Genomic DNA, 15,744 nt, shown 5'->3' on the forward strand with positions numbered 1-15,744 from the left:
GTAGAGTCAATTCAGTAGATTACTAACACTCAACAACTAATGTGATAGATGTCTGAACCTTGAATGAATTCTAGAGAATTGGGAAAAAAGAGCTAATGCTTTGTCAGTGTCAGAAAGGGTATGTGAGGTAATATAGACCAGTTTATCCCAGTGTAAACATGGGACAAGCTAACAGTAAAGCTGATATGGTAGTAAAATGCTGAGGAATGAATGGTCAGTACTATAATTATGGGAGATGTTAATCTGTTAACACAAGTAGCTTCCTCGATGTAAAACTCTTGCCCCCAGGAGGTGTCCAACCTCATATATCGTATAACCTGCTCACAAAAAGTGTGGGAATATAAAATAATAGTTTGCCAGATCTCAAAAAGCAGATGTAAATGAGAAAGCCTTATTAAGCTGCAGAGGTCTGTAAAGGCTGGTGGTAAGCTGTTCAGACATTTGCAGTGCTCTTGTCTCTGTATGCACTCCAAAATCATTGACTGGAAAAAAGTTACAGCCGAACAACATTTGGGTGACAAAAACTGGCAGCACAGTAAATGGTGTTTGAGGTAAGAAGGGCAGGCACAAGTGATTTGGATCATTTGGAAACATGAGCTCACTCATGGGGGTTTTTTCACATTTCTCAGCCCGTACTAGTAACTGCATTTCCATGGATGGATGTGCTCATGCAGCAGTGAAAACCATAACTGCAGGAGGTGGGCAACAACAGCTTGGTAAACTAATGCAGTATGTGGCCTTTGCACTGGAGCTGGCTGGGATGGCACGTGAGCTTGGAGCAGTGCTGTAGTGTGATGGATGAAAGCAGAATTTTCCACCCTTAAACTTCAAAATAAACTCTTAACTTGGAGCAAGGCTAACCTCAACCTGACTAATCTGGGTATGTGTTGTTGGAAGTTTACTGTTACAGCTATGAGTTCTTTGTTTTTTTAGGAATGAAACTGCTCTTCAGGTAGAATTAGTGGCTAAGAAAAAAAAATGGTTCATATGTTTTTTCTTCTTGTGGTGTAACAACTTCAAACACAAGAGATGAGAAATAGGAAGAGCTTGAGCTAAATGACGTCACTGTAACCCAAAATCCAAAGGATATTTATATTGATCAAAGTTGACCTGTTTACTTTTCTGACTCTGAGTTAATAAGATGATTGATGCTTAATTTACCTTGTAAATATCTCTGCAAATGAAGTCTCTTTAACATCAGTCACTTTTGTAACTGAACACGCACACAGCGTTTAGTGTTTTGGAATGCTAATTCAACAAGAGGGTACGCTAAAAAAAGACCTTTGCTTGTTTGTCCATGAGTGTATTTTGGCATACAGAGCTGGGAGTCCAGCAGAAATCCTGCTAAGCTAGGCCATCATAATGGAAGCAAGGAGACTGCTGCCATAAGCCCAGCCTGACTTGTTCTTCTCCTTCTGCCTCCAGCCCTCCAGTGTGCTCTCTGAGTCCAAGGTGAGAAGAACATTGGCACTGAGACCTGCCTCTTGGATCCAAGAGGAAACATGCTTCCTTTGTTACTGTCAACAGGGCAGAAATAAATGCAAGATTTTTGGCCTGGAATCGAGCTTTGGGTTTGTGGGATTTTTTTAGCAGAATTGTGCCTTTCAGGAGTGTTTTTACAACTTGATTTTAAAGGCATGATTTTTGTATTTATTGGTTTAATTATTTATTTATTTTTGCCTACTTCCTTTAAAGGCTTAGGCAGATGCCTGAGCATCTGGCTCATTCAGGTTTGTTTTATGCCCTTATCAAAGAACCAATTTTAAAGCTACTTGCACACCCATAGAGGTCTAGAAGGTGCTATATTTGGACAATGGGAAAGGGAAAGGGTAATGCATGTCTTGGAGTGGCATTGACAGTGACGTGCTTAATTTGTACCCATGACTGGTAACGCACAACAGGATTTTTCAGAAATGCATATGGTCCATCTACACCTTTACAACAAAAAGGCAGCGTGGAAGGATGGTGTTGGGAGTTTACAGTGGAACAACTGTGTAAGTCTCATTTAATTAGCTCTTTTTTTTTCATTGCTACAGATACGATATCTCCAAGAAAATCTTTTCTGCTGCTTAAAATGTGCCCTTACCTATAACTTTGTGCCCTGCAAAAATCAGCCAGTTGGGAGATCTTATTTGGCATTTTCTGTGTTTTAATGGGAGAGCTATAGACCTCTCTGAGCTCTTAATGGTTTGTTTACATATAAACCTTTTCTTGTGAAGCCTTATTACAGACCATGACTGAGTCTACACTGTAGGAGAGATTATGTTCTTCGCAGTCATGCTTGGAATAAATTTTGGTGTGTAATCCTGCCAGATATAGGACTCCTTCTGAGAGCAATTTAGGTGCGCAGTTCTGTCAATGACCAGAACAACTAATATGTTTCTCAGAAACAATATTTTAGCACTCCAGTGAGGGCAGTGGCACTACCTGAAATATTCTGTCTGTTCACACAACACATGTGGCATCAGCTACAAGAGTAGAGAGCTAGAGAGGGACCTTTTATGAAGGTGTGTAGTGACAGGACAAGGGATTATGGCCCTAAACTGAAGGAGTGGAGGTTTAGATTAGATGTTAGGAAGAAATTCTTCCCTGTGAGGGCAGTGAGGTGCTGGCACAGGGGGCCCAGAGAAATCATGGCTGTCCCCTCCCTGGCAGTGTTCAAGGCCAGGCTGGATGGGGCTTTGGGCAACCTGCTCTAGTGGAAGGTGTCCCTGCCCAGAGCAGGGGATTGGAGCTAGTTGGGCTTTGAGGTTCCTTACAACCCAAACTGTTCTGTGATTCCATGATTCTATAGGTAAAGCCTAGATATCTAAAGATATGCAGCAGTGGGTTGGACTTCCTTATAACATCAACACTCTTCCACAGTCTCTGTGTATTAAAAACCCCCAAAGTCTTAGTCTCTTATAAAGCTTTAAATCACTTGTTCCCAGAAATGAGATTGCTATTATCTTTTGGTGGTGGTGGTGTTCTGTGGATAAAAAGGGTGTGTTACAGTATTGATTGTCCATGGTGTGTCTCTGGACAGCTGAGACTACTGTGTGGCCCAGAAGGAGGTTCTTGTCACAAAGAGTGAATGAGCTTCTCTAAGTTAAGAGTCCCAGGCTGGAAACATTTACACAAATTACAACTTTCAGATTCAGTCCTCAGCACACTGCTGACAAGTGAGTTGACTATTCCTGAGACAGTTCCAAGGAACAAGGTAGTCTCTATGTTAAAAATGCTGCAGCTTGAACTTTTGGGTTGTAGACATGTCCCTTTTAAAATCAATACTTCACTGAAAGGGGGAATCCCTAATCAGCTCCACACTAGAATATTTAGCAGTTTAAAGCTCTGTTATTGGTTCCACAAATAGGAAGCAAAATGTGATTGATTATTCACAGTTCAGGAGCTACCTCCTGGTGACTTCTGAAGGTCTGACGAAATGAACAACTTTCTGAAAGCCACAGAACTGACAGTATAGCTTCACCTTACAACACGTTTTTCTTCTATATTCTGGGAATATACTGCTCTAAGTGTGCCAAACGGTACTATCACAGGCACTCTCTCACACAGAATTTATTCATATGTGTACAATAATAGAAGTACATGACCCACAGTGCTTACCTGTGCTGTCTTCATATACTACTGTAACTATTTTCCAATTGTAGTATAGTACAAGATCCAAAACTGCTCTGCTGATGGCTGCATAGTCTGGATAGAGGTTGATATAAAATGCATCTTTGTTATCCACTGTAGGGTGCTTCCATCGGGTCTGAATATGTGGGACTTCCAGTGCATTGCAAATAGACTGTACGGCGCTGACCGAGGAGCTGTGTGAGGGGCCAAACAGAGCAGCTACACCAAGAGCAAGCTGGTCGCATGCTGAGCAGGGGAGAAAGGAGAGGAAGAAGCTGTTAGCTGGCAAAAGCAAGCAACTTGCATAATTTTTACTGATTGCCCATCATTTCAAAGTGAGAATGTATAACCGTGTTGTTCCTATTTGCAAATGGCTCGTGAAAATGGCTTTGCTGATTAGCATGATATCCTAGCATTATATCCTAGAACCTGTTTGCTACAAATAAAAAACAAAACAACTTCTCTGCTTGTTACCTTCAGATCACATTGATTCCTAAATTGCCTTTTTCATAACGGCATTATTCTGGAGAAACCAGGAGCTTTCTGGACACTGGCTTGCCAAAGGGACCTCACGTGAATTAAGTTTCATGGCAGCATGTCAGGAAATACGTTTGTGGAATCACAAAAGACACTATATGGATTCCATCCGTGACTGGCAAGCTTCTACCAATGTGAATTGCTTTAATTTCAGGCTACTGAAGGAATATAAACAGTAAAGGGCGCTATGATTCATGGCGCTCCATAATCTGTGTTTACAAAACAGGCAGTAAAGCCCAAAGCCCTCAGTAGCAACACAGAGAAATAAAGAACCAACACACACTGACATTTTAATACCTTTCCAAATCAGTCAAATGCTAGTATCAACAAAGGTTTCTTTCTCCTTGTGCCTATATCTCAGCCAAAACAATTTCTCCTGCAGGTGTCTTTTTATTTTTAGTTCCCTCCCATGTCTTTTCAGCCTAACAGACAGAAGATGAAGTATTATTAACTATTTTTATCCATTAGTAAAATTTACTGCAAATGTTTCTAATAAGGTTTATCGACTGGGAAAAAGCCCAGCACTAAAAGGCAATGCCATACCCTTTGTAAGATATTTCATTGTGGGAAATGTAGAAATTGCAGTGACTGAGTGAAAGCACAGCTCCAGGCTGGGCAGAGAATGGATTGAGAGCAGCTCTGAGGAGAAGGACATGGGGTGCTGGTTGATGAAAACATCAATATGAGCCAGCGATGCGCACTTGCAGCCCAGAAAGCCAACCATGTCCTGGGCTGCATTAAAACCAGTGTGACCAGCAGGTCAAGGGAGGTGACCTCTACTCTGCTCTGGTGAGACCCAACCTGGAGTACGGTGTCCAGCTCTGGGGCCCCCAGAACAATAAAGACATGGAGCTGTTGAAGACAGTCCAGAGGAAGGCCACAAAGATGATCAGGGGTCTGGAGCACCTCTCCTATGAGGACAGGCTAAGAGAGTCGGGCTTGTTCAGCCTGGAGAACAGAAGGCTCTGAGGAAACATTATTGCAGCCTTCCAGTACCTAAAGGGGGCCTACAGGAAAGATGATGAGGCACTGGTTACAAGGACATGGAGTGAACGAACAAGGGATAATGGCTTTAAACTGAAAGAGGGTACCTTTAGATGAAATATTCAGGGGAAATTCTTCCCTGTGAGGGCGGTGAGGCCCTGGCACAGGCTGCCCAGAGAAGGTGTGGCTGCCCCCTCCCTAGCAGTGTTCAAGGCCAGGTTGGATGGGGCTTTGGGCAGCTGGGTCTAGTGGAGAGTGTCTCTGCCCATGGTGGGGTGGGGAGGTGGGGAACTAGATGGACTTCGAGGTCCCTTCCAACCCAAACAGTCCTGTGATTCTGAGATTTTTAATACCACACACACAAACATCATCAGTGAGCTGAGATTTTTTAACCTAATATTTAGTTCTCTGATACTAATAGAATATGACAGAAAATCAATTATTTTCAGCTTTCAGTTTACAAATGAGTGTTTTGCAGACAGCATAAAATGCTCAGGCTTTCAAATTTTAATTCAGAAGTCTTTCTAAAGGTTTTAGTGTGTGAATTGCATAAATGATATCAATAATTCTCGATGAGAAGAAATTACTACTGTCTGCATAGATTCCCTGCATGTAGATTTGCAAAAAAAAAAATTTATAATTAATTCCTTCCTACAGATCAAATGGAAAGGGTACATTCATAACAGTCACAGAAGAGGTTCTCACTCTACAGGGAATACAAAATCCTGTCTCAATTTAGATAACATGGATTATAAATCCAGCCTACTTGATTTTTAACATCATATAGTTTCAGCATATATCTGATACTTCAAAAAAGAAAAGTTATTTTTGATGTACTTTGAAAGCGTTCCCCTTTTTAGTAAGAAACTAAAGTACCACGAGGAGAATTTAGTAGTTTAGATCTCTGAAACATCATGGTTCACCAGCATTCTAACATGATTTGTGGTGCGAAAACATGTTTGCTTTCCAGCCTTCATTCGCTTTTATATCTGACACATCTTTTGCCTTATAGCAAGCATACCTTGTACCATTCACAGTGACAGATGTGCTAGTGAACTGCAAAGCACATCTGCAAAGCGTTAGCAACTTATGGGCTCTTTCTCCCGGTGCACGCTGTGTAGTTCTGGGAACTAGACTGTCATAGATAACATTTTATCAAATTTCCTGGTTGCCTCCTAGGGGTGAAGGAGTACATGGTGCTTAGGGAGAAGTGTGACTTTTTCCCCCTCTCCATTTTGGTTTGCAAGTAAATCAGACACAAGCAAATTGGACCAACAATTTTCTCTCCGAGAAAAGTAAAAGAACAGGCAAAAAAATTCCAAACTTGTCCACTCCAATTCTTACAGTTGATGTAACTTCTGTGTCTAAGCCATTGAAGCGTTAATATTTCAGGACAGGGACACTACTGGCCTCTGTTCTTTAACGTACGATAGAAATAATTTGTTATGAATAATGGATATCTGAGAGTGTGTGTGTGTGTGCTAATTATGGGTTGTGACATCCCACTGTGCTCCCTGTTAGTCTATGATCATTTTCTGCAGAATTCCAGGTGGCAAATCTATTTTTTGGAAAGAAAAATGGGTTGGACTTGCCACCTTCCATCTGGGGCTCTTATCATGCAGACAGGATGTAGGTGTTTTATCAGAAAGTAGATGACAGGTCCAAGTCCAGCTTGATTCCTAGTTCAAATAACTTTGAAATATTAATTTTATGTTACCATTCATATACACATTACAGTCAGAGCAAAAAAAGGAGACTGGGCTGGGTTAAGATAGTATAGAACATGTTATGTTACTGATAGAGTAATCGAGATAATTACCTCTTCTCGAGGCTTCAAAACTATCAAAAAGGTTAATTCTCTGGATGTCATAGGTTAATGTGGTATTAGGCATCAGTGTTCTGTTTCTATTAATGTTGGTGACTGCAAACTTGAAAGCCAATTCTTCAATATTAACAGGTTCATTTTCCACAGTTTCGAATATCCCTCCTGTTGAAACAGAGATAAATGAGAAGTATTATTCACCTCTTCATCACTGTACATAAAAAGAGAAAAATAATGAGCAATAATAACCCAAGTGTTCATAAAGGAAAAGAGTTAAAAATTCCTGTTAAAAGCACTACAGCAAAGGAATATTGGATTATTGGGTTTTATCTACAAGGTTAATTCCAAATTATGAATGTTGCTTAGGCAAACATCTGTGAAAGATGATGCATGCTTATTATTCAGACTTTTCAAAGAAGAATTTTTAAATGCTTGTGAAAACTTCCATCAAGTTTGTAACTAATGAAAGTAGTGATATTCATAGGTCTTGTTCTCCCTGCTCCAAACTAATCTATGTGGATGGAGATGAAACTTGGATGAGTTGGAGATATTTTCTGAAATGTTTCTACAAATCTTGGCATTACAAGATCCACATTCAAATGAGATTTAGGAGCTTAAGTAGAAATGGACTTAAAGTTCCCACTTGAGGTCTGTATCTTAGTAGGGCTTTGGTTTTTTATAAGCCTTAGGCAATGTTGTCTGTCATTTCTTAGTTTGCTCAGGGACAGGTGATTTATTTTTACTCTTTCAAAGCTCGTTAATGAACTGAACTTGTTGATATAGAGCATGAGCTGAGCAACACACTGCTCCCACAGATTTCACCTCTGTCTCAAAGTGTTGAGTGATGTCTCCAGTGATGAAGTTTCTACCAGCATCATCATGGCATTGGTTTAAAAGTCTCTTTGCAAGGACAGTGCTGGATCTAGCACAATTTCTCTCAACTTTGTATCACTCCTCTAGAATCTTCTTCCAACATCTGTTTTGAACTATTTGAACCAAGAGGTGTCACAACCCATTCAGTGCAATTCCAGTTGGGCAACTGCTCTTTGAGTGCTGTACAGTTTGGCAGAACTTGTTTTCTACCCTTCATACTGAAATTTTCTACAATTCTTACTCCTTTTTAAAAGAAATTATGTGAGTCTGAGCTTTTCTTTAGCCTGGAAGCAAGTTTTCCAAGAGAGGACCATTAAATAACCAATCTGAATTTTAGAAGCATAATGAACTACTTTGGCATAAATTCTGAGATGGGGAAGGTGCCTGTGTTTCAAGTCAACAGGGTGTCCAACTTATACTGGGATGTCTACTCCCTCTAGCCTCTAGAGACTTTATTATGCCAACAACACATTCAGACTGTCTAGGAGCATTGGGATTTGATGAATGCATAACAAACACAGCTAATTTGAAAAAAAATAGCTCTTTTAAACAGCAATCTCCAGCTTCAGTACTTGATTTTGCAAGTATAATTTACTCATTTAGCGCAAGTCACTAGAGAATACTTTGGATTTCTCAGTTACATATTTTTGCATTTCCCCATGTGAAATTCTAGCCCTAGATATTGCTTTATATTTTCTGAGTATCAGAATGTATTCAGCTAATGCCCTGCAATCTCTTGCAATTTTGATGTCACCAAAGTAGGAATAGTGTAGTCATTAGCTGACAATCAGGAAATGGGAACACAGTGGAATTAAAACCTGTTTCGAATTTTAACTCAGCAATGAAAACACTGGAGGCTATCAAACCCAAGTTGGCAACATAATCTCTAGCTACTCTAGGATGTGCAGCATTACATTCTCTCTTGAATCCATACGTTAAAAATACTTTAACGTGACTTAAGCGGTTTGACAACTTAAGCAATTTTCTTGTTCACTATATGCATTTCTCACACCAATATGCATGTAGTAGAACCTTAAAGAGTTTCTGATATTTTTTCTCTCCTTCATAAAATGTACAAGTGATTACAGGAGACGGTGACACACAGAAATAGCTGGGATAAGTTTAAGTGCTGGTTTTTGGAACTAACTGTAAATCCTCACATAAAATGCTAAATCAGCAGGATTTTCCAGACTAGCAAACTGTAAGGTCACCAGAAGGAAAAAAATCTAAAGCCTGTTCTTTCAGATCCTATAATTCCTCATCCCAACAACTTTACCACTTTTCAGGTTAAAGAAAATTTGCTTTCCCTCATTTCACCTGAGGAAGAGAGTATTTTCAGCTAGCTATAATGCCAGGTTGGCCTTGGGCCAGCAAGATACAACCATTATGTTTTACTTTCACCCCTATCAGAACTAGCAGAAAGCTTTTTCATAAGGCAAGGTGCATGTCACTGAGTATTATGGATTGTCCAGGATAAGTATTTAATGAGATAGGGTGACCACCATCTCTCCCCAGTTCCAGTAGGATGAGTCTCTTACCATTTAATCTTGGCAAAAAATCTTCTCCATCTTGGAAACTATTACTGTGCTGTGCCTTTCTACTTCCCTTTTTGGTTTTCTTTCTTATTTTTTTAATTAAAACAATTTCATTCAACCACCCTTGAGGTAACCTTCATACTTATGCATACACGAGTGCTTTCTTATTCTTGGACTAGAACTTTTTCCAGACCTCTGATCAGTTGCCTATTAAACGGAGATTAATTTTAATTGATGTATATTCATAAACTATTTATAGCTTGTTAGCAGAATTTTTGTTTGGTTCCCTTTAAAATAGAATAGAAGCTCAATGGGCAGAAGGAAGGAGTAGAGAGAAAGGGGGAGTGATGAAAGAGTGAAAATTTTGCACGGAAAAGCTTCCTACGCAAACTAATCAAAACTGCTCATGCTTTATCACATACACATATCAAATGTAATCAGAGAGGTCTCTCTGAAAGTCAGCTGTAGAATCAATATGTTGGTACCCCTTCAGTATATTTTCCAGGTTCCTTTTGTACACGCTAAAGTAGCAGTAAAGCACTTACAGAGAACTTCAGTTAGACGCTTTCATTTGCTGGTGAGATACTCTGGATAGGTCTGAGTAAGAAGGGGACAGATAGTCAAGAAATTCATGACTTTACAGTGGAAATTTCATTTAGCTGAACTGGAGATGCAGAATAGGGTACCATTTAGAGTCGGAAAGCTCAAGTAGAAAGCTCTCCTCCTTGCTAGGGTAAGGAAATTTTGAAACCACAAAATCATTCTTCCAAGTCAGTAATGTTTACTTGCCTGAAAGTTCTCCTGAATAAGCCCTAAAGAAAGCACAAAGATGGGTACCCTGCTGCCCATGAACAAAGCCCCTGAGATAGTTAGAGTTTATGGAGGAAGTAGTTGTTACTGCAAGTGAAGTCGAGGATAATTGTATTGTGAAAAGTTTGAACTTTTCTGTTGGGACCTATGTGTGTAAAAGAATTGAATCAGTCTGTAAATTTGCATCACAAACAAGCCAACAAACAAAATCTAGCTGTTTTATGCTGTAGTGTTTTCATCCACATATCCTAAATGAAATCTAGCAATTTAGTAAATAGTTTCTCTTTTGCCATGTTCTGCTGATGACTGACAGTCAAGCTTAGAGTTTGTGGTAAGGTCCAGGTTAAAAGAGAAATAGCCAAGTAAGTGACAAGTTTGATTAAGAACCAGTTTGTCAGATGATTCATTTAAATAAAGTAATTACTGTACAACATTTTAAAACCAAATTAACCACAGGATTCTACAAGGGAAGCGGGGGGTGGGGGATCGATGTTAACTCATGATTTAAATGATGTTCCAGAAACAAGGTTATTATTGCTAAGTGAAAACAAGCTTTGGATTTCAAGGAAGGTTTCCTGTAGCATATACACAGTAAAAAGCTGAGTCCTCCCTTTCAACTCCTTCCCCTCTTCCTCATTTACTCAGTCAAATAGTAAGTAAATCCAATGCAGCAGCTTTGGATGACCAAAAGCTGCTTAGTCCTGGTCAGCAGGAGACCTGACCTTTCCTCTGCTCCAGCACTATGTCCACCCCCATGATGAGCACAATTGTCCACCTGAGCCAGCAGGAAGATGCCTACCTGAAACCAGGTGAGTGCCAGAGCTCTAGGTGTTGCTCTGCCTCACATGGATACCTCCCAGAGGCTCTCTCACCAGGTACAGCTGAGGAGCAAGGCTGGCAGTAGGTTACCTGATCCTACTGCACGCAGGGAGTAATTCTCCACCAGCTGCATGTGAGGGCATCAGTAGAACCAAGAAATTGTGTTCACTTAACTGATAATCCCGCTTCAGTGCACATATTTGAGGAAAACATTCGCTTTCAGTGTTTGCTTTATAAAGGGAGATCTGCAGGGATGAAGGAAAAAATCCGTATCTGCCCCTACTTTGAGTTTAGCTGCGGAAAGTAAGAGGAAAATGACTGCTTGGCTAATGCTGCTCTGACAGAAATGAGGACTGAAGCCACATGAGTGACTGCTCTTCAGAGGAGAGCGAGGGGTGCAATTCAAACTGACAAATATGACAAAGCATCAGCCCCATTCATCTTCTGAAGATAAAAACAAGAAATTCTACAGCAAGTAAAATGTCAGAAATATAAAAGCACACCTCAGTGGGCACACCTGAAAAAGCAGCTCCAGTCCTTCTGAGCAAGCAAATGTTTCCATTTAAAGGGGTCATCACGGACAGAGGGAGTTTTAGAAAAGGTCATGGCTGAATCAATTTCCATACCTCTCAATGGGTCTCAACATTTCACTTCAAGACAAGGCAGAGCGCAAAAGCTTGTTAGTGGAAAAATTCCCTATGCATGTTTTAAAACCAGTCATAAACAGCAACAGCTAAAAATTGTTGCCCTTTCTGATGGCAGTCAACCTATCTCCCTGGGCTTCTTTGGTCAGGTTTCCTCAGTGCAAAGTGTCTCACTAACATATTTCAGTCCCAGTACAGCAGATGTAGTTGTGGGATTTTTTTTAGCTGCATACACATAAAATTTCCTGAGTAGCCTTGAAGGAATTTCTGTGATTTCAGTCAGCTGAATCACTTTGATGCTTTCAAAGTAAAATGCTAACTTTTCAAAATGCTTTTAAAAACTCTGTCCTGCTTGCAGAAAGGTTTCCCTTGCCTACTCCATAGTAAGCATAAGAACAGCATCTTTCTGCACTGGGGACTTGTTGTTATTTGTTGTGCTCTATTAAAATGCTGTGGAAAGCCAGATAAAATGGAGGTAGGTTTACAAAGACAGTACTGATATCCTGGAAAACAGAAATGTGAAAATGCTGTGCTTTTCTAGGGTGGTCTGTATTTCCTTCTGACACCTAAAGAAGAGTGAAAGAGATTAAAAAGTGTTCTGCTTTTAAGACAGCCCAAGATAGTAGCCACCACAGAGATGCCAAAAAAGTGGTTGTTTTTCAAATGTAGGTCATGCTCTGGGATGTTCACATGTTCATTATCTCAGTGGATAAATACCATATTTCCCAATTAAATCTGTTAAAGGTCTCTCCCACTCACTGGGAGCTGTGTGAGGCGGCTCCACAACAGGGCCATGTCCATGCTTACACAGTGGACCTGTAGTCAACCTTTCTTTGATGCTGGGGTTCCACTCTGTATCAGCTATTGAACTGTCCTCCAGGCATTTTTAAATTAATATTCTTTATCTTTAAAATAATTCTCTCCACTTTTTGACCAGTGGAAAATGCTGGCAGTGTAAGTCAGTCATTTGCTTGTATTGTTAAAATAGAGAGAAGTGTCGCTGAATACTAGATACAGTATTCAAGGACCATAAGTCAAGCCACCACATGTAATGAGATTTAAAAGATATATTGCTGACATTTTAATGTGCTGCCAGATTTTCATCTCCCAACATACCATCTTGTCCCTACTGCCAGCAGTGCCAGCAACTTAATGACAACAGATCAGCTATTCATATATACACGTGACTTCAGGAGTATCCATATTAATACCTACATCAAGTATTTTGATATCCTGACAGAAATCAAAGTGATAAACAAGAGATGTTAAAAAACCTGAAGGTCATATGTTGTTTATACTCTCATTCATGTTCTACACTTCAAAAGAATGCTCCTTGAAAACAAACATGCTGACCATACAGTAAAAAACATTTGAAATTTTAAAACATAGAGACTAAGAAGGATGGTAGGGGGAAAATATAGTTAAAAATAACAAAGCTTTTCCTCATAGAGACACTGTTTTTCCCCTTTACTAGAGAAAAAGGGGACTTCTATGGTTTACAAATCTTTCAGTTAAGGATAAAACCCTATTCCTACATGGTTGGTGTCAAGGTTTCCTTCCATTGCTCAAAGAATATCCTAGTTTCATAGCCTGAGCATAAAATGTGCACCTTCTCATCCACCTAGGGAGGTGTCTGTTGCACAGGGTAACATACTGAATAAAGGATGTGGAAACACAGGGCTCACTGGATGCCATTGCTCCATCCCTGAAGCTTTGAGCGACTGACGGCTTTCAAAGGCAATCCAGTGCCACAACGTGCAGGTGATTTGCTAGCAGGATTTCCAAAACATCTGAACATCTATCTCCTGGGGGGATTTATACTCTGAGAATCCTCTCCTTTTCACAGCACCATCTGAACACCAGGAGGTCCATGAGACCTCATTAAAATCCACCTGTCAGTCACCGAAGAGAAATGAAAGTTAAAATCCTAATGACTGTGCAGCTATGTGCCACCAGTTTCCCAAAAGAGAAGCTGTTGCTGATGCCAAGTGAACGTAGGAGATTCATAAAGCCAAATTAGCATGCAGTTTGCCCTTGCTCTATGTCGATACAGATATGGGCTCACACTGCTCCGCTGCTGGGATGACTAAGGACTCACATGCACTTCTGGAGCTTGGTGGGGCTGGCAGTGGTAGGGGTAGACCTGCTGGCTCAAAAAGGTGCAGGGCAGAGAGAAACAGTGCTTGTGGAAATTTTTCTCCAGATAATTTCCACTTACAGTCTTAAAGAGTGTGTGGCTTGGAGTGAAACCACTTGCTACTGGAAACCTTCTCCAAGCATTTTTTTCCATGCTTGCCTCTCAGCAGAGGACATACTCTCCTGGGACACAAGGCGCCTGACTGAGAGTCAGTGTGAGTGTGTTCATTACAGAGCCAAGCCTGGGCATTCATCTTACCGGGAAAGAGTAATCAAATGAGTTATTACTTAGAGGCTTACCTTTAGCAAACAGTTTAACAGCATCTTTCTTTATAAAGTTAGCTCACTGACTGTGTAAGATTAGACCAGAAATTGGCTATTACCTCTAATTTATAAATGACCTATAAACTACTCTGTTATGGGTATGTATGTGCATTTAAAACAAAACAAAAATAAATTAAAAATTCTAAGGAAGAATCATTAACAATCAAAATCCTATAACAAACAATAATTGTATTTTACATTTACAAATCCAGACTGAAGTGGGTTTACTCCCCTAGGTTTTCTTGGAATTAGATGCATGGGCTTTGTATTTGGCTCACAGAATGCAAACTGAACATATTAGCATTCCTTGCACGGGTGAATTTAGCCTTGCAACAGGGACCTCTGAGTTAGGCAGCTATTATCATCCTCATTTTACAGACAGCGAAACTGAGAGCTTGAGTGGCTTTCCTACCATCACTCTCTCTTCAATCTGTTCAAAAGCTGTTTTGGAAACCTTCCATACACTGTGGTCTATTCCCGCCTTTTTCAAGCCCCTGCCCTTACCTCAGCATTCACTGCCTTTGCATTCACCCATCCTGGTTTCTGTCCAACATGCCTTCAGTTTTATTCCTCATTGTTATACCCTGCCAAATGTCACTGCCATTTCATTGCCTATGCCAGATCCTGGGTCTGGATTATTTTCCCTCTGTAACTCATCATCCGTCTGTGGGCTCCGCCTTTTAGGATGTACTTCTAACAAAACTTGAAGCCCATACACTTGCCCTTTCTACACTTTAGTCTCATTGTTTTGAGCTATCCAAATCTGAAATAAAAGATGGTGGGCACAGAAAGGCATCTACCTTGTTCTGGTGCTCACCTGGATTTCCTGCTTTCCTTATGCCCACCTGCATTTATTTGCCCTGCTGTCTCCATAGACTGCAAGCTTCTCCAGATGATAAGTAATTTGCAACGCAACAGAATAATTCTGAGCAGGGCTGGCTTTAGGGGTTTGGGGTGAAGGTTACATTTGCCTTTCCATGACTGTGTGGTAGGATCGGGGGGCTAAAACCTGGGTCAGGTTTATGACCTGAAACTTGACAAAAAAAGAAGGAACGGGATGCAGCCCAAGTGTCAAAGTTGAGAGGATTGTTTTCTGGGTTTTTTTTCAAATTATGTTTGTTTACAGAAAAGCCACTGATTGTTTGACAAATTGAGTATCTCCTAGGTTCAAAATCACAAGTCTGAAATCCACCTCTGGGCACATGTTTAGGACGTGATTGTATTCCAGTTGCTTCTGTGGAGGTTTTGTTCTCAGCTTTAACAAGAGGCGAGGTACGGTTTGTCAGGCTTTGCAGTCTGATTCAAAATTTGCTTGATTTAGACTGAACTCTCACAGGGACTCAGCCTTTCTGTTATTTTCATGCAACATGGTTAGTGCTTAATTACACAGCGATGAAACCGGTAGAAATCACATTTTGGTTTCAGCCCTTGTGCAGACAGGTGCAAGGTCTGTGACTGCCAAAGAGCTGCAGCCCCTTATACCAGGTCTGAATACATAACTCACAGCAAACAAGACCTAGTTAATGATTGAGACGAGGAGCACAAAAGAGGGAAAAAGATCTTAAATAGAAAATGTTAAAGCATTTCTCTATCCAAAACATTCTCTATGCAGATAATTATCCCCCTTCTAGAAGGTACTGCATTC

The 15,744-nt window shown here is 40.4% G+C and overlaps 1 protein-coding gene across 2 annotated transcripts in view; it reads right to left on the reverse strand.

Annotated features, from left to right (window-relative positions):
• The window catches only part of GRIK1 (glutamate ionotropic receptor kainate type subunit 1), a gene marked incomplete at its 5' end in the record, with an annotated part of 174,974 nt that overhangs the window by 77,692 nt on the left and 81,538 nt on the right, over positions 1-15,744 (reverse strand). For both annotated transcript variants that reach the window (XM_084261976.1, XM_084261975.1), the window contains 2 exons: positions 3,604-3,861; positions 6,956-7,123. In XM_084261976.1, the coding sequence (XP_084118102.1) occupies positions 3,604-3,861; positions 6,956-7,123 (426 nt within the window). The remainder of the gene's footprint in view (positions 1-3,603; positions 3,862-6,955; positions 7,124-15,744) is intronic.

Source organism: Gallinula chloropus, assembly GCF_964237585.1.
Source record: "Gallinula chloropus genome assembly, chromosome: 1".
In the NCBI taxonomy this organism is placed as follows: Eukaryota; Metazoa; Chordata; class Aves; order Gruiformes; family Rallidae; genus Gallinula; species Gallinula chloropus.